The 21,197-nt window shown below is 46.7% G+C and overlaps 1 protein-coding gene across 2 annotated transcripts in view; it reads left to right on the top strand.

Annotated features, from left to right (window-relative positions):
- The first annotated feature begins 10,668 nt into the window (after positions 1-10,668).
- The window catches only part of Ano6 (anoctamin 6), a 175,154-nt gene continuing 164,625 nt past the window's right edge, over positions 10,669-21,197 (top strand). Inside the window, exon 1 of one of the 2 annotated variants that reach the window (XM_042677691.1) lies at positions 10,669-10,996. In XM_042677691.1, coding sequence (XP_042533625.1) covers positions 10,927-10,996 — 70 coding nt within the window. In that variant the 5' untranslated portion in view covers positions 10,669-10,926. The remainder of the gene's footprint in view (positions 10,997-21,197) is intronic. The other variant, XM_042677692.1, reaches the window with a different exon arrangement.

Genomic DNA, 21,197 nt, shown 5'->3' with positions numbered 1-21,197 from the left:
TGAACTTTGTGTCTTCTGAGGTCTGCATTAGATCCTGATGGAAACCAAAGTTTTTTTTTTTCCAATGAGAACATATAAAGTAAAACAATAAGAGAAAATGTATTTGGGCAGACAGAAAATTTAGGGATAACAGTTCAAGAGGCTGTTAGCAAGAATCAAGGGATACTTTCTGGAATTTCAGGCTCTTCCCAAACTCTATGAAGGATAAGTATGTCTGGTGCACTGGTGGTATAATCTCAGGGAGGAAAATCAATATCAAGTCTTTCGGTTTAGGATATCCAATCTAGAATCTCAGGTTCATTTAATTTCCCCCCTCTTTCCTCTTTCCTCAGGCAGAAAACCTGCTTAGCAAGTGCAAGGCCCCCAGTACTATGCATGCATGTATGCATGCATATATGCACGTATGTATGTGCACATGCATGTATGTGTGCATTGTGTATGTGTGTGTGCATGCATGCATGCATGCATGCATGTATGTATGTATCTATCTATCTTTTTTCTTGTGCCCATCCTGGGGCTTGAACTCAGCCTGGGCACTGTCCCTGAGCTTTTTTTTTTTTTTTTGCTCAAGGCTAGCATGCTACCACTTGAGTCACAGTTGCCCTTGTGCTGAATTGGAGCTGTTTCTCACAGATTTTGCTGCCCCGGCTGGCTTTGAAACATGATCCTCAGATCTCAGACTCCTGAGTTGCTAGGATTATAGGTCTGAGTCACTAGCACCTAGCTATCATTGACATCATTCCTATTGAAAACCTTAGCTAAGTAGTATTAATGTATATGAAAGGCTAGCATCCTGGTGGACACGGGGTGCCCTCAACTATGTATCAAGGGAATACAATACTGATTAGGAAAAATCAAGGAAGGCTTCTAGGAAGATGCAAAAGTTAAGCAGAGAATCAACGAATAGTGAAAGCCAAGTTCAGAGATGGAGATGAGGGACCCAGCAGCACAAAGGGTGGGAAAGAGGGATAGAATGAAGCCTGGAATGACTGAAGGCGCTGGGAGGGGCGAGAAAGGAGGGAGGGGGGGGGAGGGGGAGTTGGGAGGGGCTGTATCAGGAAAGGGCTGGCCTTTCTACAATGGGAAGTTTTCGATTGGTTTTCATGACAGGAGAACCATTGTGACCATGGTGAGAATGGGTTGGAAAAGGTAAAATAGCAAGAAGGTTTCATGAGGAATCCACGGGCAAAATAACACCAGCAGTTCTGACAGCTTGAGCCTTCCAGTATCTCCCATTTACTGAAATGGGGGAGCATCTCCTGCATATCAGCTCTGCCCTACCTTTGGGATTTTATTATATGCCAGTAAAACCATTCCTTTATCTGCATCTCACTCCTTTGCAGTTCTGTGTTTAACCCAACAGTGGCCAAAGTCAACTGTCTACCTGCCATTATACACACAAGAAGTGGCCTATCCTGGGAGGGAAATTCATCACCATGCTGACATGCTTGCAGATGTGTGTGTGTGTGTGTGTATGCATGTATATTTATTAATGGTACTGGGGATTGAACCCACGGCCTTACATCTGCTAGGCAAGTGCTTCACCCTTTGGGTTACTCCAGCCTTTTCAATTTTGTTTTGGAGAGAAGGGAGTGCTAACTTTCTTGCGCTGGCCTCAAACTAGGATCCTTCTTCCTCTTGCCTCCAGAGTTGCTGGGATTACAGGTGAGCACCATCCCTTCTAGCTGACAGGTTTTTAAATTTCATGGGGGTCTTTGGTGTCATCTTTTGCTATTTCTGTCTTCTGTTCCCAAGTATCCTAGATAAATAGCTCATACCTTTCTGCATAAACCTTCTTCCACAGTCTCATTCTTGCTAATAGACCTTGTTTCCTATTCTATGGTGAAAATGAAATTAAAGGTCACTTGTGAACCTTGAAGAAGACCTTTTCTAGTCATTAAAATAAGGCAGGCACAGAGAGATTAAACCCCATCTGCATGATGCCCTTTGCATGAGTTGTGTCAGTTACGATGGGACTGGTTGTCTGGCCTTGGCTGGTGTGGGGAGAGGGGAGAATAGAGTTTCAGTTCTGCAAGATGAAATATTAAGGCGCTAGTCTGTTGTTCAACCACATGGGCATACATAACACCACAGAGCTGTGTAGTCACAAGATTAAGAGCAAACTGTATGTCAAGTGTTCTTGTTGATGTTAAGCATAATTTAAAACAAAATGCTTTCCTTCCTGTCTGTATCCTGGCTCACTTTCAGCTAGGTGCACAGTACTCATCCAGATAGATCTCCAGTCCCTACCCTGGTCTACCCACCTGTGTGGCAGCGGATACCTAGGCCAACAGAAGCACTGGCTTCCTCAGGGTGGAGGCATTCAGGGCTAGAAATTGCACCATGGGGCTGGCTGGGCATAAGCAGCAGCTGCTGGGCCCAGACACCACCCAGAGACTCAGTACCCTGCTGACTTCCTCTGCTTCTGGGAGTCACAGGCCCCACCCAAGATGCTGAGCCCCGCCCTTCCACACAGGCAGAAGTGGGGGAAGTAAAACAGGAAGGTAGGTGTGGCTAGTGTGAAAAGTCTTGAGTTCTTACAAACAGCTTAGTTGCTCAGTGGACCGCTATGAAGAACAAGCTGTGAGACACAGGGTGGAATGTACCGAAAGGTGATTGTGGCTCATCAGGCAGATGGAGGGAAGACTGGAGTCCCTGGGGAGAATCTGTACCAGGAAACCGAGTGAGCAGGGGAAAGGGAACAAGATCATCATCAGGTGGCCTGGGGTGGGTGGGGCCATAGATGAGACCCAAGGCATCAGGTGCCTAGAGGAAAGAGGCGGAGCTTGGCAATATTGACATTTAATCTTCCCTCCCTCCCTCCCTCCCTCCCTCCCCCTTCCATCCTTCCTCCTTCTCTCTTCTTCCTTTTCTTTTCTTTTTTTTTTTTTGGGTCTGGTCGTGGGGCCTGAACTCTGGGCTTGGGCGCTGTCCCTCAGCTCTTCAGCTCAAGGCTAGCGCTCTACCACTTGAGCCACAGGGCCACTTCCGGCTTTTTTCTTTTTGCTTATGTGGTGCTGAGGAACCGAACCCAGGGCCTCAGGCATGCAAGGCAAGCGCTCAACCACTGAGCCACCTTCCCAGCCCCTTCCTTTTCTTTTCTTTCCCAGTGCTAGGACTTGCATTGTTGCTTCGCTTTGTCACTCAAGTTTGGCACTCTACCACTTGAGCCCCACCTCTACTTGTGGCTTTTGGAGGTAAGTGTCTTACAGATTTTTCTGCCCAGCCTAGCTTTGTATTGCAGTCCTCAAATCTCAGCCTCCTGAGTAGCTAGGATTACAGTAAGCCACTGGCATCTGGCTCTCAGTCATTTATTTAAAAACCAAACAAACCTCTAAAACCTAGTGTATACATGGACCAAAAGAACAGAGCACAGATCTCAGAAATAAATCCCACAGGTTTACAGTCAATTGAGTTTTCACAAAAATACAGAGAAAACACAATGGGGAAAGGACAGTCACTTAAATAAATGGTTTTGGGGCAACTGAGTGTTCACATGCACAAGAATAAAATGAGATCCCTATCTCCAACCTACACAAAAATCGACTTAAAATGGATTCAAAACTTCAGTGCAAAACCTGAAGCCATCAACCCTTTAAATATATAAGGAAAAAGCACCAGGACAATGGGCTCCCACAACGATTTTTGGATTTGAATCCCAAAGCATAAGTCACAAAAGCAAGAGGACACAAATAAGAGTCTATCAAACTAAAACTTAACAGCCCCCAAAACAACCAATAGAGGGGAGAGAGGGTATGGGACAGGAGACAATATTTGCAAATGATACCTGAATGTGATCAATGACTGATATACCCCAAATGCATAAGGTACTCAAACAAGTCAGTAGTCAGAAAACAACCTGATTTAAAAATGAGCAAATGAGCTGAACATATATCAAAAGAAGTCATATAAAAGACCAATTGTATGAAAAACTATTCGCCAAGTCATTAGTCATTAGATAAAGGCAAATTAAAACCAAGTTATATCTGTTAGAATGGCTATTATGAAAAAGTCAAGGTAAATGCTGACAGGGATGTGGAGAAAATAAAACCCTTGTCATTTGTTGATGGGAAGGAATATAACTTAGTATAACCATGGTGAAAAACAGTTTAGAGGCTCTTCAAAAAATTACAAATAAAAGTCAGGCGCTGGTGGCTCATGCCTGTAATCCTAGCTACTCAGGAGGTTGAGATCTGAGAATCACCGTTGGAAGGCAGCCCGGGCAGGAAAGGCTATGAGACTCTATATCCAATTAACTATCTAAAAGCTGGCAGGATCTCAGGGACAATTCCTAGGTCCTGAGTTCAAGTCCCATGACTGGCACGCACACACACACACACAATTACAAACAAAAGCCAGGTTCTAGTGGCTCTGGCCTGTAAGCCTAGCTACAGGCTGACATCTGAAGATCATGATTTGAAGCCAGCCTGGGTAAGAAACTCTGTAAGACTCATCTCCAATTAATTATCAAAAAATTGGAAATGGAGCTGGGGCACACATAGTAAACACTGGTCTTGACAGAAAAAGCCAAGTGAGATCACAAGGCTCTGAGTTCAAGCCTCAGTACCCACCCCTCCCCCTTCCCTATATCACAAATACAACTAGTATACGATCCAATAACCCCAGTACTAGAACATATCCATGAAATGGGGATGTGAAAGTGTGTCTATACTGCCTTGTTCACACTGTAGCATTGTTTATGTCAGCGTTCAGCTACAGACAAAGCGACAGAGAAAACAGCTAGTTAAAAATGAGATGCTTATGGAGACTTTAAAAAGATGCAAACCTGGAGGACATTGGGTTAAGTGAAATAAGTCAGACACTGAAAGACAAATACTGCATACTCTCAATTCTCTGCAGAATATTGACTGATTGGCTCATTTACTGATTGAGATTGTCTTGCTATGTTGTTAGTGTTGAATGCCACTGTACCTGGCAATTATATGTAGAATCTAAAAGGGCCAAACGTGCAGAAGCAGAAAATAATAATTATCAGAAGCTAGAAGACTGAGGAGATATTGGTCAAAAGGTACAAAATTTCAGCTGGACCTAGAGACTCACACCTATAATCCTAGCTACTCAGGAAGCTGTGATCTGAGAATCCTGGTTTGAAGCTAAGCCCTGGGCAGAAAGGTCTGTGAGACTTGTGAGACCCATCTCCAATTAACCAGCAAAAGCTGTAAGTGAAGCTGTGACTCAAGTGGTAGAGTGCTAGCCTTGGGTGAAAAAGCAAAAGGACAGCAACCAGACCCTGAGTTTAAGCCCCAGTTCCAACACACACACCATAAACAAAGTATTGAGTCCATGCTTAAATCCCCAACCAAGCACTGATTAAAGATAAATCTCTAATGGATCCTTTCGTTGTTTAGCTGGTGCAGGGCTTTAACTGAAGGGACTGCCTCATCATCCCTAGAGCTTTATCACCTAAAGCCACACCTCTATCTAGCCCAGCTTTTTTTTTGCTAATTAGAGGTGGAGTCTCACGGATTTTTCTGCCTAGCCTTGCTTCAAATATTGATCCTCTAGGTCTCAGTCTTCTGAGTAGCTATGATTACAAGTGTGAGCCACTGGCTCTAATGGAACTTTTAATGCTTTGAATTCTCTTTCTAGTAACATCTGAAAGTGGGGGGAGGGGGAGGACAAACCAAACTTGTATTGATTCTTGGCATGCATAGCATCTCCTCTTATCATGAAGCCTGCTGTTGAATAAATAGGAAAAGTCATGCTTTTATGTTGTCTGTTTTTCAGATCGTGTCTTTATGTTTTTTGCCTGGGACTGGTCTTTCTACCTCGGCTTTCTGAGTAGGTTTGTACTACCATGACTGGCTTTTTTTTTTTTTTTTTTTAATAGTCTCATTAAATTTTTGCTTTGGTTGTCCTTCAACTGAAATCCTTCTATCTCTACCTCCTGAGTAACTGGGATTACAGGTGTGAGTCAATATGCCTGGCCCTTGTATAGTTCATGTGCATCTGTTAAAATGGTCTCCTATGTTATCAGGAACAGGGAACCGGTTCTAATGCATTTCTAGTGCATTTCTAAAAGGGTACTTACACAGAAACTGTGTGGGATAATGCAGTTATTTCTGCCACTATATTTTGAAGTAATCTGTTGTCTGGGGAGGGGGGTTTGGGTGTGCATGCCAGACCTGGGGCTTGAACTCAGGGTCTAGGTGCTGTCCCTGAGCTTTTATGCTCGCTTTTTTTTTTTTTGTAAAGATGCTGTGCAGAGGGGTTATAGTTACGAAAGGTAATAAGTACCTTTCTTGTCTAGCAGTGTTACCCCTTTTGTTTTTCTCAGACTATTCCTTCCCTCCTCCCCTGCCACTCCCTCATCCCCCAGTTGTAAAGTTTATTTCCAACATAGTGTCTTGTGAGTCTCCTTGTTGCAATGGGTCATCCTGTGTCCTTATTTCAGCATTTTGTTATTCCACTTCCCCTCCCCAAATGAGATAAATGTATATACAAGATGCAGGGTACCAAAATCAAATATATCATAGGGGGAAGAACATACAAAAGAAACAGAAGAAAATCACATTAGTACATTAAAAACAACAACAAAGAATAACCTTATGTCCATATCTTGGGGTTCATTTCACTTAGCATCATCTTATATGATCCTATGTCTGGCTCAAGCTTTATGTTGTATGATTTGAGCCATACCTCCACTTCTGGCTTTTTGATGGTTAACTGGAGGTAAGAGTCTCATGGCCTTTCTTGTCTGGGCTAGCTTCCAAGCGTGATCTTCAGATCCTGGTCTCCCTTGGGCTTGGAAGTTGGCTCAGTGGTAGAGCGCTTGCCTTGCATGCCTGAGGCCCTGGATTCCATTCCTCAGCACCACATAAGAAAAAAGAAAAAAGCCAGAAGTGGCGCTGTGGCTCAAGTGGTAGAGCTCTAGCCTTGAGCTAAAGAGCTGAGGGACAGCGCCCAGGCCCAGAGTTCAGGCCCCATGACTGGACCCAAAAAACAAAAGAAAACAGATCTCAGTCTCCCAAGTAGCTAGGATTACAGGCATGACCCACCACTACCTGGCTTAATCTGTTATTCTTATGCCCTCTTTGCTAGTTTTCTTTGAACATTTGCCTTTACTTTTCCTTCTTCCTACAGCACTATTTCCCTCAGATACATGGATTAATGTGTCCTTAATAAAATGTCATACAATACAGCAATAGATAACAAACACAAGAAGTGTTTCGGGCTGGGAAGGTGGCTCAGTGGTAGAGCGCTTGCCTTGCATGCTCGAGGCCCTGGGTTCGATTCCTCAGCACCACATAAGCAAAAAGAAAAAAGCCAGAAGTGGTGCTGTGGTTCAAGTGGTAGAGTGCTAGCCTTGAGCTGAAGAGCTGAGGGACAGTGCCCAGGCCCAGAGTTCAGGCCCCACGACCGGACCCCAAAAAAAAAAAAAAAGTGTTTGAAGTAACCAAAAAAGAATAATCAAGGCTTGAATAATCAAGGGCTTGGGCACTGTCCCTCTCAACTTTTCAGCTCAAGATGAGTGCTCTACGGCTTGAGCCACAGTACCACTTCTGGTTTTCTGGCGGTTAATTGGAGATAAGAGTCTCACAGACTTACCTGCCGGGCTGGCTTTGAACCATGATTTTCAGCTCTCAGCCTCCTGAGTAGCTAGGATTATAGGCCTGAGCCACCGGCAACCTGCTTAAGTTAGTCTTTGATAGAGAAACTGTTTGCCAGTGGAGACCATCTGTTTGGGACCTAATAACTTTAAAATATCTAAAGAGAACACACATACAAAAAAAGTCTAGCATCTAGGCAGATACACTATCTGTAACTTAGAAGAGAGATCTGGCCAAGCGCCAGAGGCTCACACCTGTAATCCCAGCTACTCAGGAGGTTGAGATCTGAGGATTGAGGTGCAAAGCCAGTCTGGTCAGTCAGGCCCATGGAACTTATCTCCACTTAACCACCAAAAAGCTGGAAGTAGAGCTATGGCGCAAGTGGCAGATTGATAGCCTTCAGCAAAACACTGCACGTAAGCCCAGAATTGAAGCCCCAGGACTGGTTAAGAAAAGCAAAGAATGGAATTTACTAATAATACACCTCACCTAAGTAAATAATTCATCTCCCTTCTAACAACAGCCATGTTTATGTATATAAAACCAGCAATATCTTCCTGCAACATTTGCCAGGCATTGAAACAAAAATGTAATCTCTAATCTTGAAAAATTCCAAGTGACTCATTGAAACGTGTTGTGAAACCAACTGTGAAATGTTTCTAACTACAAACTAACTTTGATCAAAGTCTTAGGCCTGAAAAATCAGAACAATTGGTTTAATTAAAAAAAAAAAAAAAAGACCCAGGTACCCATAGCTCATTCCTGTAAATCGTAGCTACTAAGGAGGCTGAAATCTGAGGATCGTGATTCAAAGCAAAGCCAGGGGAAGGAAACTGGAAGTAGCTCTGTAGCTTGTGGTAGAGTGCTCACTGTGAGCTGAAGAGCCCAGGGACAGCGCCCAGGCCCAGAGTTCAAACCCCACAACTGAAAAAAAAAAATTGACAGGGTGCTGAGGAAAAGAGTGAAGAACTGATGTGTGTGTGTGTGTTGGGGAGATGCTTGTGAAAAAAAAAGTGAGATTTGGGCTGGGAATGTGGCTTAGCGATAGAGTGCTAGCCTAGCATGTACAAAGCCCTGGGTTCGATTCCTTAGCACCACATAAACAGAAAAACTAGAAGTGGCACTGTGGTTCAAATGGTAGAGTGCTAGCCTTGAGCAAAAAGAAGCATTAGGGACAGTGCTCAGGCCCTGAGTTCAAGCCCCAGGACTAGCAAAAATAAAAAGTGAGATTTGCCAACGTCTCTGGAAATGGCTAGTGCGGTGGCTAAGAGCTCTGGGTTTGAATCCCAGTTCTGCACCTTCCTCCTCCTGTGATTATGGACAAGCTAATCTACCACCCAAAGCCTGAGGGGGAAATCCATGGCTGCGTGTGCATCTACAACGGTGCTTAGCACACAAGGAGCACTATGGAAGCATTTGTTAAATGAAAATTGTGAAACTGCCCATCTCTAAAATACTTCTGGGGATTGGAGGCCCGGCTCAAATGGTAGAGTGCCAGGCATGGACAAGAAAGCATTGACTCCTTTGAATTCACCAGTATCTTTGAAGAGTTCTGTATTCACATAACCTCAGGAACCCACAGTTCAAAATAACAAATTAAAAGCAGAAATTCATTTGTTCTTTTATGTTTTTTGGGTCCGGTTGTGGGGCCTGAACTCTGGGCCTGGGCGCTGTCCCTCAGCTCTTCAACTCAAGGCTAGCTCTTCAACTCAAGGCTAGCATTCTACCACTTGAGCCACAGCGCCACTTCTGGCTTTTATTTTTTCTGCTTATTGTGGTGCTGAGGGATCTGACCCAGGGCCTCTTGCATGCAAGGCAAGTGCTCTACCACTAAGCCACCTTCCCAGCCCTTCATTTGCTCTTTGTTAACTTTTGCTTTTATTGATTGATTGATGTGGGGCTTGAACTCAGGTCCCGGGCTGTGTTCTTGGGCTCTTTCACTCAAGGCTAGCACCCTACCACTTTGAGCCACAGCTCCACTTTCTGGTTTTTTGGCGGGTAACTGAAGATGGGTCTCAAAGACTTTCCCTATCCGGCTGGCCTCCAACCTTGGTCCTCAGATCTGTCTCCTGAATAGCTAGGATTACAGGCGTGAAGTCACCAGCACCCGGCTCTAACTTTCCTTTTATGGAAAAGGGGTAGGTATAACTTATAAGGGTGTGGGAGAGCTTTCCTCTCTTTGACTTTGAGGGCTTAATTTGCATCCTCCACAAGGCCCTCCCAGATAAGGGTTTAGGATTTAGGCTTGCACAGTGCTACTGAAGGCAGGTGTATGTGGATGTGTGGGGGGAGGGGGGCACTTCTCTGATCCCCTAAACATCATTTGGGGTGAAAATCCTCCTTCCTTTGGGGTGCACATTTCTTCAGATGAATTTCATTCCCTTTTTTTTAAAAAAAAAATACTATTTTTGTGCCAATCTTGGGGCTTGAACTCAGGGCCTAGACACTGTCCCTTAGCACCCCCCCCCCCCCATCCAAGGCGGGTGGTTTTATCACTTGAGCCACACTTCCACTTCTACCTTTTTGTTAAGGCTTCCTGACCTTTCAGTGTGGGCTGGCTTCGAACCATCATCCTCAGATCTCAACCTCTTTCGAGTAGTTGGGCCCAGAGCTCTAGCCTGTTTCCTCGACTGCTTATTTTCCATGAGTTTTTAAAACCCTTGCGCCCCTAGTCCCATTGCATGTTTCGACAGCTGACCTTTCACCCTGTCCCCCACCTGGCAAGAAACCAGCGTCCTGGGCTAGAAGATCCCTCCCCCCCCATCAATGAAGACGGGGTTCACCTGTGCTGGCTTTGCTTCCAAAGGGCTGCAGCTGTGCTCTCTCTCCGGCTCTGCAGTAAGTCGAGGTCAACACATGGCCAGGCCTGTGCATGTGCCTAGAGCAATTCCTTTCTGAGGTGCCTCGTGCAGGGTCGGGACTCCAGGGGGACCCTCTCCCCCTCCCCACCGCGGGTCCGGTGCACCCCCCTTCCCCGACCGGGCCCCGGGCCGGGCCGCAGCGCGCCGCGACCCCGCTCCGCTCCACGCCCCGCTCCACGCCCTCGCTCCCGACTTCCTTTCTGGGCTCCGCATAAAAGCCGGGAAGTTGCCGGACGGCGCCGCGGGCCGCGTCTCCGCACTGGGCATGCTCCGTGGCCGGCCGCCCCGGGCAGGGCTTCGCGGAGCGCGCGGGGCAGACAGCGGCTGCGGGGCGCTGCGGTCCCCACGCGGGCTCCGATCCTCCCCACCTCCCCGGGCTCTCCTCCGCGTCCCCGGGGCCCTCCGTTGGTTCCGGCACCCCTGCCTGGACGTCCAGATCGCAGCCATCTCCGGGGCCGGCGGGTGGTTTGGGGGTGTCGGGGGGAACGTAAGCTATGCAAATGATGACCAGGAACGTGTTGTTAGACATGGAGGAAGAAGAGGACGAGGACGACGGGGACATCGGTGAGTGGCCTGGCGGTGGGGGGGGGGGGTGCGGCGACCCCCTCCGCACCGGCGCGAGCGGGGAGCCCCGCGTCCCGGCTGGGACCGCGCGCCAGCCGCTGCGGGCCGCCTCCGGGCTCCCCGTCGGGGTGTGTGTGTTTGGGGGGGTCCTGGCTGGGGGTGTGGGTGCCTGTTGGGGGGGGCGGGAGCGGGGCCCGCCCCGAGCACTCGGAGGGCGCCTCCGCGCGCGCGGAAGTCGGCGGCGCGGGGAAAGAACTTTGGGGTCATTTCCTGCGCCTCCCGCCGGGCTCGGGGATTCCGGGGCGCAGGGGCGGGGGCCTCGGCTCCGGGGTCCTGGGTGGCGATCCGCCGGAATCCGGGCTTAAAGTGAAAGCGGCGGGGCGGGGCGCGGCGGGGCGGGGCGGGGCGGGCGCGCGCGGCGACCCCCGCCTGGGCGGGCGGGAGGGAGGGCGGGCGGCGCGGCGACCCTCGCCGGGGCGGGCTTCCTTCTCCCGGCCGCCGGATCGCAGGTCCCGGCCTCGGAGTGGGTTGGGGCCGCTTCCCCTCGTGCTGGGGGAAGGCCCTGCAATGTGGGGCGGGGGGGTGAAGCCGGGGAGTCCCCCCTTCCCCCCCTCTTTGCGTAACTTGCCGGGTGCTGGAGAGAATGGAAGGCCGGTTGTTGAAACAACAAAGCGGACCGAAGGGTGGGCGAAGGGAGCCGGGACCGAGTCCGAGCCCCGCGCGGGACGCAGTCCCAGCACCGCGGGTCGGGTGGAGTCTGCGGTGACGGGGATTCGGGGCCCGGGGCCGGGGGCCCGGGGGGCTGCACCGCCCGTGCGTCACAATCGTTTTAAAACTGAGCCGTGGACCACGCAGGAGGCGGGGTGGGGTGGGCTGGGGGTTAGGGAGTGAGGGGGTGGGCTGGGGGTTAGGGAGTGAGGGGGTGGGGTGGGGTGGGGTGGGGCGGGGGTTAGGGAGTGAGGGGGTGGGCTGGGGGTTAGGGAGTGAGGGGGTGGGCTGGGGGTTAGGGAGTGAGGGGGTGGGGTGGGGTGGGCTGGGGGTTAGGGAGTGAGGGGGTGGGGGTGGGCTGGGGGTTAGGGAGTGAGGGGGTGGGGTGGGGTGGGGGTGGGCTGGGGGTTAGGGAGTGAGGGGGTGGGCTGGGGGTTAGGGAGTGAGGGGGTGGGGTGGGGTGGGCTGGGGGTTAGGGAGTGAGGGGGTGGGGGTGGGCTGGGGGTTAGGGAGTGAGGGGGTGGGGTGGGGTGGGGGTGGGCTGGGGGTTAGGGAGTGAGGGGGTGGGGTGGGGGTTAGGGAGTGAGGGGGTGGGGTGGGGGTTAGGGAGTGAGGGGGTGGGGTGGGGTGGGGGTGGGCTGGGGGTTAGGGAGTGAGGGGGTGGGCTGGGGGTTAGGGAGTGAGGGGGTGGGCTGGGGGTTAGGGAGGGGGTGGGGTGGGGTGGGCTGGGGGTTAGGGAGTGAGGGGGTGGGGTGGGGGTGGGCTGGGGGTTAGGGAGTGAGGGGGTTAGGGAGTGAGGGGGTGGGCTGGGGGTGGGCTGCGGGTGGGGTGGGGTTAGGGAGTGAGGGGGTGGGGGTGGGGTGGGGGTTAGGGAGTGGGCTGGGGGTGGGGGTTAGGGAGTGAGGGGGTGGAGGGGTAGAGTGAGGAGTGCACTGAGCAATCCTGCAAAATGAAGAATGGAGGGGTGGGGTGGGGGTTAGGGAGTGAGGGGGTGGGGGTGGGGTGGGGGTTAGGGAGTGGGGTGGGGGTGGGGTGGGGGTTAGGGAGTGGGGTGGGGGTGGGGGTTAGGGAGTGGGCTCGGGGTGGGGGTTAGGGAGTGAGGGGGTGGAGGGGTAGAGTGAGGAGTGCACCGAGCAATCCTGCAAAATGAAGAATGGAGGGGTGGGGTGGGAGGATGAGAGGGTTTGTAGCCCAGGTTGGGATGCTTCGTTGAGTGGCAGCTCCTTTGTGCAACTACTTTAAGATAGGTATCCAAGAACCCTTCCCTCCCGCGTGTTCTTCCAGCCTTTTGAGCTCAGAAATTTAAAAATAACGGGATTTTAGGCGTTGGGTGTTTTTTTTTTTTTTCTTCCTTTCACATTTTGACTGGCCACTCGTTTAATGGAGAAGAACTTCCTTGTTGTCTCTGGACAAATTAGCTCCAGAAGAGGAGGACGTTATGTATTTATTTATTAGGAGAGCCGTTTATCAAGTATCCATCTCTGTGGGAAGAGGGAGCTATATTTCTGTGAATGTGTGTGCAGGTACTGGAGCTTGACCTCGGGGCCTGAGTGCTAACCCCTAGTTTATTTTGCTCAAGGCTAGTGCTCTACCACTTGGGCCACAGCTCCACCTCCAGCTTTTTTGGTGGTTAGAGATCTGGCCTTGCATTCCCCACTCTCAGCCCTTGAATACAGTTAGGATTACAGGTGTGGGCCACCTGGGGTCTGGCCAGGATCGGTTTCTTTTCTTTTTTTTCCTAGGCAAGAAAGCTGACACAGGTAGTTTTTGGTAACTGCTCATACTTTACTCAGGTTTTCTGATTTGCTAGCCCTGTACAAATTAAGGGTCTTTGTACCTGATTTCTGTGCTGAGGCTGATACCACTTAGCAAGATTAGATAGTAAATGATAATGACTTATCAGTCATCCTGGGAACAAAGTTTAATAACACATTTACAATAAAATTTGTACCAGTCAGTTTCCTTAGAAGATTGCTGCCTGTTTTGGTGGGGTGGCATGGTTGTGTATTGTAAATAAATGTAAATAAATAGACTGGAGCCAGAGGTGTTCTGAGTTTTTGTCTGTTCCACTGTGCGGTCAATAGAACTCAGTTTAGAGAAGCAATTAGGAGGGGCTGGGAAGGTGGCTCAGTGGTAGAGCGCTTGCCTTGCATGCCTGAGGCCTTGGGTTCAATTCCTTAGCACCACATAAGCAAAAAGAAAAAAGCTGGAAGTGGCGCTGTGGCTCAAGTGGTAGAGCTCTAGCCTTGAGCTAAAGAGCTGAGGGACAGCGCCCAGGCCCAGAGTTCAGGCCCCATGACCGGGACTCCCCCCCCCAAAAAAAACAACAACAAAAGTAATTAGGATTGATAAAGTATTATAAAATTCATTTTAAGTTCATGGCAAGAAGCTTTTTTAATTTGTGCCCTTAGTGGAGCTTGAACTCAGGACCTCACAAACTCTGAGGTTTTCACTGAAGACTAGCCTTCTACATGAGCCATGCCTCCACTTCAGCTTTTGCGTGGTTAATTTGTAATAGGAGTCTCATGGACTTTCCTGCCTAGGGTTATTTCGAACTTAGTTCCTCAGATCTCAGCCTCAGTAGGATGACAGATATGGATGACCGGCTCTCAGCTTCTTTATGTTTTTAATTAAAGATATCCTTTTTCCATCAGATATTTACAGTAGTCAATATATTTTGTTGCAACACATTTAAACAGGTTTCAGCCATTTTTGTACTTTGTAATACTAATTTAACATGGTTTTATTTATATCAGAAGCTTTTCACCATGCCTATGGAAATTTTTAAGTCATCATACAATAATAAACCTCTTTAAAGGTTACCGGAAGTAGACTGATGATAATGGTGTACAGCCTGTTACAAAATAATTATGATTTCCAACTGTGCAAGAGGAGACTCTGGTGGAATGATTATAATTTTAACCTCTGCCTCTAGTTTTGTAATGCTAAAGTTCTTGGGTAATAGATTTTTCCTACATCTAGTTATTAGCTCCTGGTAGTAGTATACATAGTTTCAAATTCACTCACACTGAAAAATGTAGATTATTTTTGTGCTGGTCCTGGGGCCTGAACTCTGGGCCTGGGCACTGTCCCTCAGCTCTTCAGCTCAAGGCTAGTAGTGCTCTACCACTTGAGCCACAGGGCTACTTCCGGCTTTTTCTGCTTATCTGGTGCTGAGGAATTGAACCCAGGACCTCATGCATGCAAGGCAAGCACTGTACCATTGAGCCATCTTCCCAGCTCAAGGCTAGTACTCTTATTACATGAAACATAGCTTCACATCTGGCTTTTTGGTGATTAATTGGAGATAAGCATCTTAATGAGCTTTACTGACCTGACTGACTTTGAACTGTGGTCCTTAGATTTGAGCCTTCTGAGTAGCAAGGACTACAGGTGTGAGCCATTAGCACCCTGCCTCTCAAATACTAATGTTATAATTCAGAGTAGGATTATTTTGATGCAGGTTCCTAGGTATAACATCTAGTGTTATCATGAGCTAATTTGCAAGCACAAAAAGAAAAACTTTTCCTAACTAGGTCTAGTGGCCCCTAACTGTACCACATAGATTTTCACATATGGATAGGATTTATTTTATATTGGGCTAAAGGTCTTTCCTAGCATTGTCTTCCGTCCTTCCGTCTTTTTGTGTGTGTGTTTGCACTGGGACTTGAACTCAGAACCTCTCACTTGGATTTTTCACTCAGATTTGGCCACAGTAATATTTCTGACTCTTTGATAGTTAGTTGGAGATAAGAGTCTCGTAGACTTTCTTGCCTGGTCTGGCTTTGAACACTGATCTTCACATCTTAGCCTCCTGAGCAGTTAGGATTACAGGTGTGAGCTTTGGTGCCTGGTTGGAGCTCTAGGAGTTTTCAGGGAAGGATGGTTGGATCTGATAATGCTTATGGAAAGATCTCAGTCGTAGTATGTTGGAAAGTAGAGTGAAGGATGGAGAAGTTGGTGATCTCTTCCAGTAGTTTAGAAATGTCAGCAGCCGCCACCAGGATAGACAGGGGTGGGTCAGTGAGTTTTTTTTGAAAAAGGTGGTGTATGTAAGCATCAGATGTCTTCATGTCAAGTGAGGAGCCTAGGAGAGCTCTGAACTTGAGCTGAGCAAAGGAAGAAAAGTGACAGCAGACAAGTTTTCTTTGAGTGCACCAAGTCATTTTCTCCTCTGTTTTGGCTTACACCATTCCCCTCTGCCCTGATTTCAGCTCCCTCTCTCTTCTCTGTGACTCTTCTTCCTTCCAAGCCTGCATCAAACCCAGAAGCTTATTACTGACCCTGCAGCTCCACATCTCTATCCAATGAACGATCATCCTGATTCCTGGGTTCCATGCAATTATCCTGTTTTTGGTCTTTGTAGTATGTTGTATTTGCATTTATTATCACAACCAGAGTGTACATTTCTTGATGACTGAGTCCAGTCCTTTGAATCTTCTAGCAGCCATGCAAAATATCCTAGATGTTGTAGACATGTTGTAGTCTTTTTTTTTTCTTTTTTCTTTTGCCAGTCCTGGGGCTTGAATCTGGTCCTGGACACTGTCCCTGAGCTCCTTTTTGCTCAAGGCTAGTGTTCTACCACTTGAGCCACCGTGCCACTTGGAGCTTTTTCTGTGATTAGAGATGAGTCTGATGAGGAGCTTTCCTGCCTGGGCTGGATCTAACCACGATCCTCAGATCTCAGCCTCCTGAGTAGTTAGGACTACAGGCGTGAGCCACCAGTGCCTGGCTTTTCCCTTAGCTTTTTATGTGCAAAGCTGATGTTCTACCACTTGAGCCACAGCTCCGCGTCCTGCTTTTTGGTGGTTAATTGAAGGTAAGAGTCTGAGACTCTTCCTGGCTTGGCTGGCTATAAACCATGGTCTTCAGATTTCAGCCTCCCTAAAGATTACAGGTATAATGGCTCCATTCACACACATTCTCTCTCTCTCTCTCTCTCTCACACATACACTCTCTCTCTCTCTCTCACACACACACACACACACACACTTATTTTAATTGTCTTTAATATTGTTATAAAATGTAAGCTCCCTGAAAGCAAGTCTTTTAAATCTCAAGCTGAGTCCCTAGGGGATATGGATGAAGACAACCAAATAATTGTTGAAGACATGGCTGATTGACTTTCTGACAACTTGATATACTGTCTAGTGGTTTTATAGGCCCAGTCTCTTCTGTGGAGCACCGAGATTCCTGTTGTCTGTTGGAGAATTGTTGCGTGTATTTCTTTTCCCAGGCACCCGGCTGTGCTAGGTTCTCTATCCTGACCTTTAGTACCACACTATCTAGGAAGAAGATACCTGAATAGGAATTGCAGTAATCTGAGATTATTGCTGTAATTAAGGATTGTGCCAGGAGAATGCATGGTACGCAGCATTAGCTTGCTTAGGGAAAATATGTTCTTGATGCTTAGTACCTGGGCTAGGTCTGGAGGGAAGAGAAAACAGATGAGGAAACAAGGTTGTGAGAATGGAGTATCCTAACTATTCCTCGAAAGGCGTGACTCTTTCCCCCAAAGTAAGCCCTGGTGCTACCCTGGTTGCAGTGTGATATACTAATACATTTCATTTATATGTATTTTCTCTACCAAAGGGGGTGATAGTTTAGCAACAACAAAAGGCCAGGTACAAGTGCCTCCCACTTGTCATCCTAGCTAGTGAGGAGGCTTAGATTTGAATTTGGAAGCCAGCCTGGGCAGGAAAGTCTGAGCGACTCTTATCTCTAATAAACTATTCAGAAAAAGCTGGAAGTGATGCTTTGGCTACAGTGGTAGAGTGCTAGCCTTGAGCACAAAGAGGCTCAGGGACAACATCCAGGCTCTGGGTTCAAGCCCCCAGTACCAGCACAAACAAACTGAACCAAAAGAATATATTCAGTGAACTCTTGCAAGTCTTTTTCATTTAGTATAGTCAGACTTGCTCCTTCTCATAACACTTTTTCAGGGTCAAATTCAGTCATGATTCATCATCTGTGTTCCAAGTTTTGAGTCTAATTTCTCTCCAAAAGGTGACTAGATTCAGGCAACTCCTATTATTATTATTATTATTTTATTTTGTGCACTTCCTGGGGTTTAACTCAGGGCCTGGGCACTGTCCCTGAGCTTTTGTGCTCAAGACTAGCACTCTACCACTTGAGCCACAGCTCTACTTCTGGCTTTTCTTTGGCTGTTAATTGGAGATAAGAGTCTTTAGGACTTTGCTGCCTGGGCTGGCCTCCTGCAGAGATCCTCAGATCTCAGCCTCCCGAGTAGCTAGGCTTATAGGCCTGAGCCACCTGGCTTCATACATTTTTGAATGTCACAAATGTACTCTTGCCTCACACTTCCGTTTTCTCAAAGGGGTTGCAGTAGTCATGTACACTTAGACTGTACTTAAGGCCCCTCCCCCCTTTTGACTTTAAGGAATTTAAACCAAACACTCCTACAGAGATTTCTATTATGCATATGATATTTAATTCTGACCTTTGGTGACAGAAGATAAGGATTAAGAATCCAAAGCAATATAGCCTTGAGTTATGGGATGGTATTTGGTGATATATTTGCAGCAGGCTACATTGAAATGATTATATTTTTACATTATGTTGTTTATCTGGTCAACTTACCAGATAAACCAGATTGATACCAGATTGTTTTTTTTGGGGGGGGGGGGGGGGCTGGTCGTGGGGCCTGAACTCTGGGCCTGGCTGCTTTTGTCCCTCAGCTCTTCAGCCCAAGGCTAGTGTTCTACCACTTGAGCCACAGTGCTACTTTCGGCTTTTTCTGCTTATGTGGTACTGAGGAATCGAACCCAGGGCCTCATGCATGCAAGGCAAGTGCTCTGCCACTGAGCCACCTTCCCAGCCCTGCCAGGTTGTATTTTGTGTTCTTGCTTTAGTGTGATTTAGTATGGCCTAACCAGAGAATGTGTCTCTTGTGTATCCCATGTATCAAAATACATTTTACATAAGTAGGTATGCGACAAAACATTTGCTGTGAGACCATAACTATTTATTTATTTTTGTCGGTTGTGGGGCTTGAACTCTGGGCTTGGGCGCTGTCCCTGTGCTCTTCAGCTGAAGATGAGCACTCTACCGCTTGAGCCACTGTGCCACTTGTGATTTTCTAGTGGTGTATTGGAGATAAAGCCCGGGCTGGCTTTGAACCATGATCCTCAGATCTCAGCCTCCTGAGTAGCTAGGATTACAGGCGTGAGCCACGGGCGCCCAGCTGAGACCATATCTTTAATAGGAAGTTTTTCATGTCATATTTTAAACTTCCTGATCTACTTTTTAATTTTTTAAATTAATTAAATTTTTGCTCATACTGGGATTTAACCTCAAAGGGGCTCAGGCTTGGTTGGTTGGTGTTCTACCACTTGAGTCAGCCCAGCTTTTTGATGCTTTATTGGAGATGGAATCTCTTGGACTTTTCTGCTGTAGCTGGTTTCAAATTCTGATCCTTTGATATTAGCCTCCTGAGTAACTTAGATTATAAGCTTGAGTGCCACTAGTGCCTAGCTTTTAGAATATTAAAAAAAAATGTTCTGAAGCAATTCTTTCTTTTTGTTTTTTTTGATGTGATATCACAAGAAAAATTTATCCTTTGTCTGGACAAAGCCATGTATGATTTTTTTTCCCCCTAAAGTTCTAGAAAGAATTTCTGGAGAAATCGGAAGAGATGGTAAAAAGTTCAATTATGTATTTTTTTTTTTTTTTTTGGTTGGTGGTGGGGCTTGAACTCTGGGCCTGGGCACTGTCCCTGAGCTCTTCAGCTCAAGGCTAGCACTCTACCACTTGAGCCACAGTGCCACTTCCATCTTTTTCTGCTTATATAGTGCTGAGGAATCGAACCCAGGGCCTCAGGCATGCAACGCAAGCACTCTACCACTGAGCCACCTTCCCAGCCTGAAAGTTCAATTATGTAAACACAGTCTTAGTTTCTATAAAACAAGCTTTATAAATAAGCCTCTAATTTGCCTAATTGTACTTTGTATAAGAACATCCATTCACAAGACTTTGACCTAAGGTTAAAGTTCTTCCAAAATTAAAATAAACATGATACAGAAAAGGATTCTAAAGACTAATATCCTTTCTCACCCTCCCTCACCCTCCCTCTACCCATTTTCAATTACTTGTATTTTTAACATAATGTGGGAAATAGCATTTCAATGTTCTAGTATGAGAATATTAAATAGAGAAGCAATATCTGGACTTCACAAAAGAATATTTTATGCTTTCATTTGTATTTCTGGCTGCTGAATAGCTTACCTCAGCAAGAGCTGTCAATTAGTATTCAGATATGTAATGAGGGCAGTAATAAATAGCGTGGTAGAGAGAGTTGCCTGTTAACCCTTTCACTTGTCTGCTAGATAAAGGTTTCATATGATACATTTTGGCTGAACAGTATCTGAATTGTTCTTTGGTTCATGTCCAAAAATATTGTTGATATATTTGCCTTGCATTCTTCAAACTGGCTGCTTCGGGAGATGGGGTGCTAATTAATTTTAGTTGTAATACCAAAAGCAAAAGGAAAAATTAATTGTTAAAATAATGGGGGCCAAGAGGACAGCTCTGTGCTAGATCCTTTGTTTTTTTTTTTTATAAGAATGTGTGAAGCTCCAGGGTTCTATCCCCAGACAGCAATAGTAATTACAACAATACAAATAAGGATATAAAATAATAACTTTATTGCATTAGATTCCCATAATCTTTATATCTGGTAAGATTTACCAGTCTGTCTGGCAGTACACTGTCTTGTTGACTAATTGGAAATGATGATTCTCATTTTAAAACTTTTTTTGGGGGTTTGGTCTTTTCCTTTTTCCTTTTGGTACTGGGGATCGAACCCAAGACGTTGCATTTGGTAGGCAAGCACTTTGCTAGTGAGCTACATCCAGCCCCCCAAGCTAGTTATTTTTGTGTAGACTCAACTCAGAATGCATTGTATCTGCTCTGGTAGACAAATACTGGAGACTCTCTTCTCCAGTTAACCACCAAAGTGCCCAAAGTGGAGGTGTGGCTCAAGTAGTAGAGCACCAGCCTTGAGCACAAAAGCTAAGAGTGTGAAATCCCTTAGTTCAAGGTCCAGTATTGGCACTGAAAAACCAACCTCCAAAACATTCTACATACAAATCATTCCTAGGTAGACACAATATACTCTTAATGTTATTTTATAGGCTTTGTCCTAATTTATGTAATACTTTGAAATAACTGCATCCAGTAATTGCATCATTGTATTTCTTTCTACTATTAACCTACTAAAACAAATCCTGAGTGTTGGTGGTTGGGATAAACAGAAGATCATTTTCTGGAAAGAAAAATACATTATTTTCTAGGTGAGACATGGTAAAAACGGTATGTAAGTTTACTGATGGAGATGCTGCTGAAGAAGGAATTTACTAAGAGCCTCTTAGTTTCTTGTGGAGGGGTGTATGTGTGAAGTTATCCCTCAAGAAGTCAGGAAACACAGGGAAAGATAGGCTTATAAAGGTTATTGGTCATTGTTGTTGATATGGGG

This window comes from Dipodomys spectabilis, unplaced genomic scaffold (genome assembly GCF_019054845.1).
Source record: "Dipodomys spectabilis isolate Male_0828 unplaced genomic scaffold, ASM1905484v1 ptg000039l, whole genome shotgun sequence".
Lineage (NCBI taxonomy): Eukaryota > Metazoa > Chordata > Mammalia > Rodentia > Heteromyidae > Dipodomys > Dipodomys spectabilis.
This window is presented reverse-complemented; position numbering and strand designations above follow the sequence as displayed.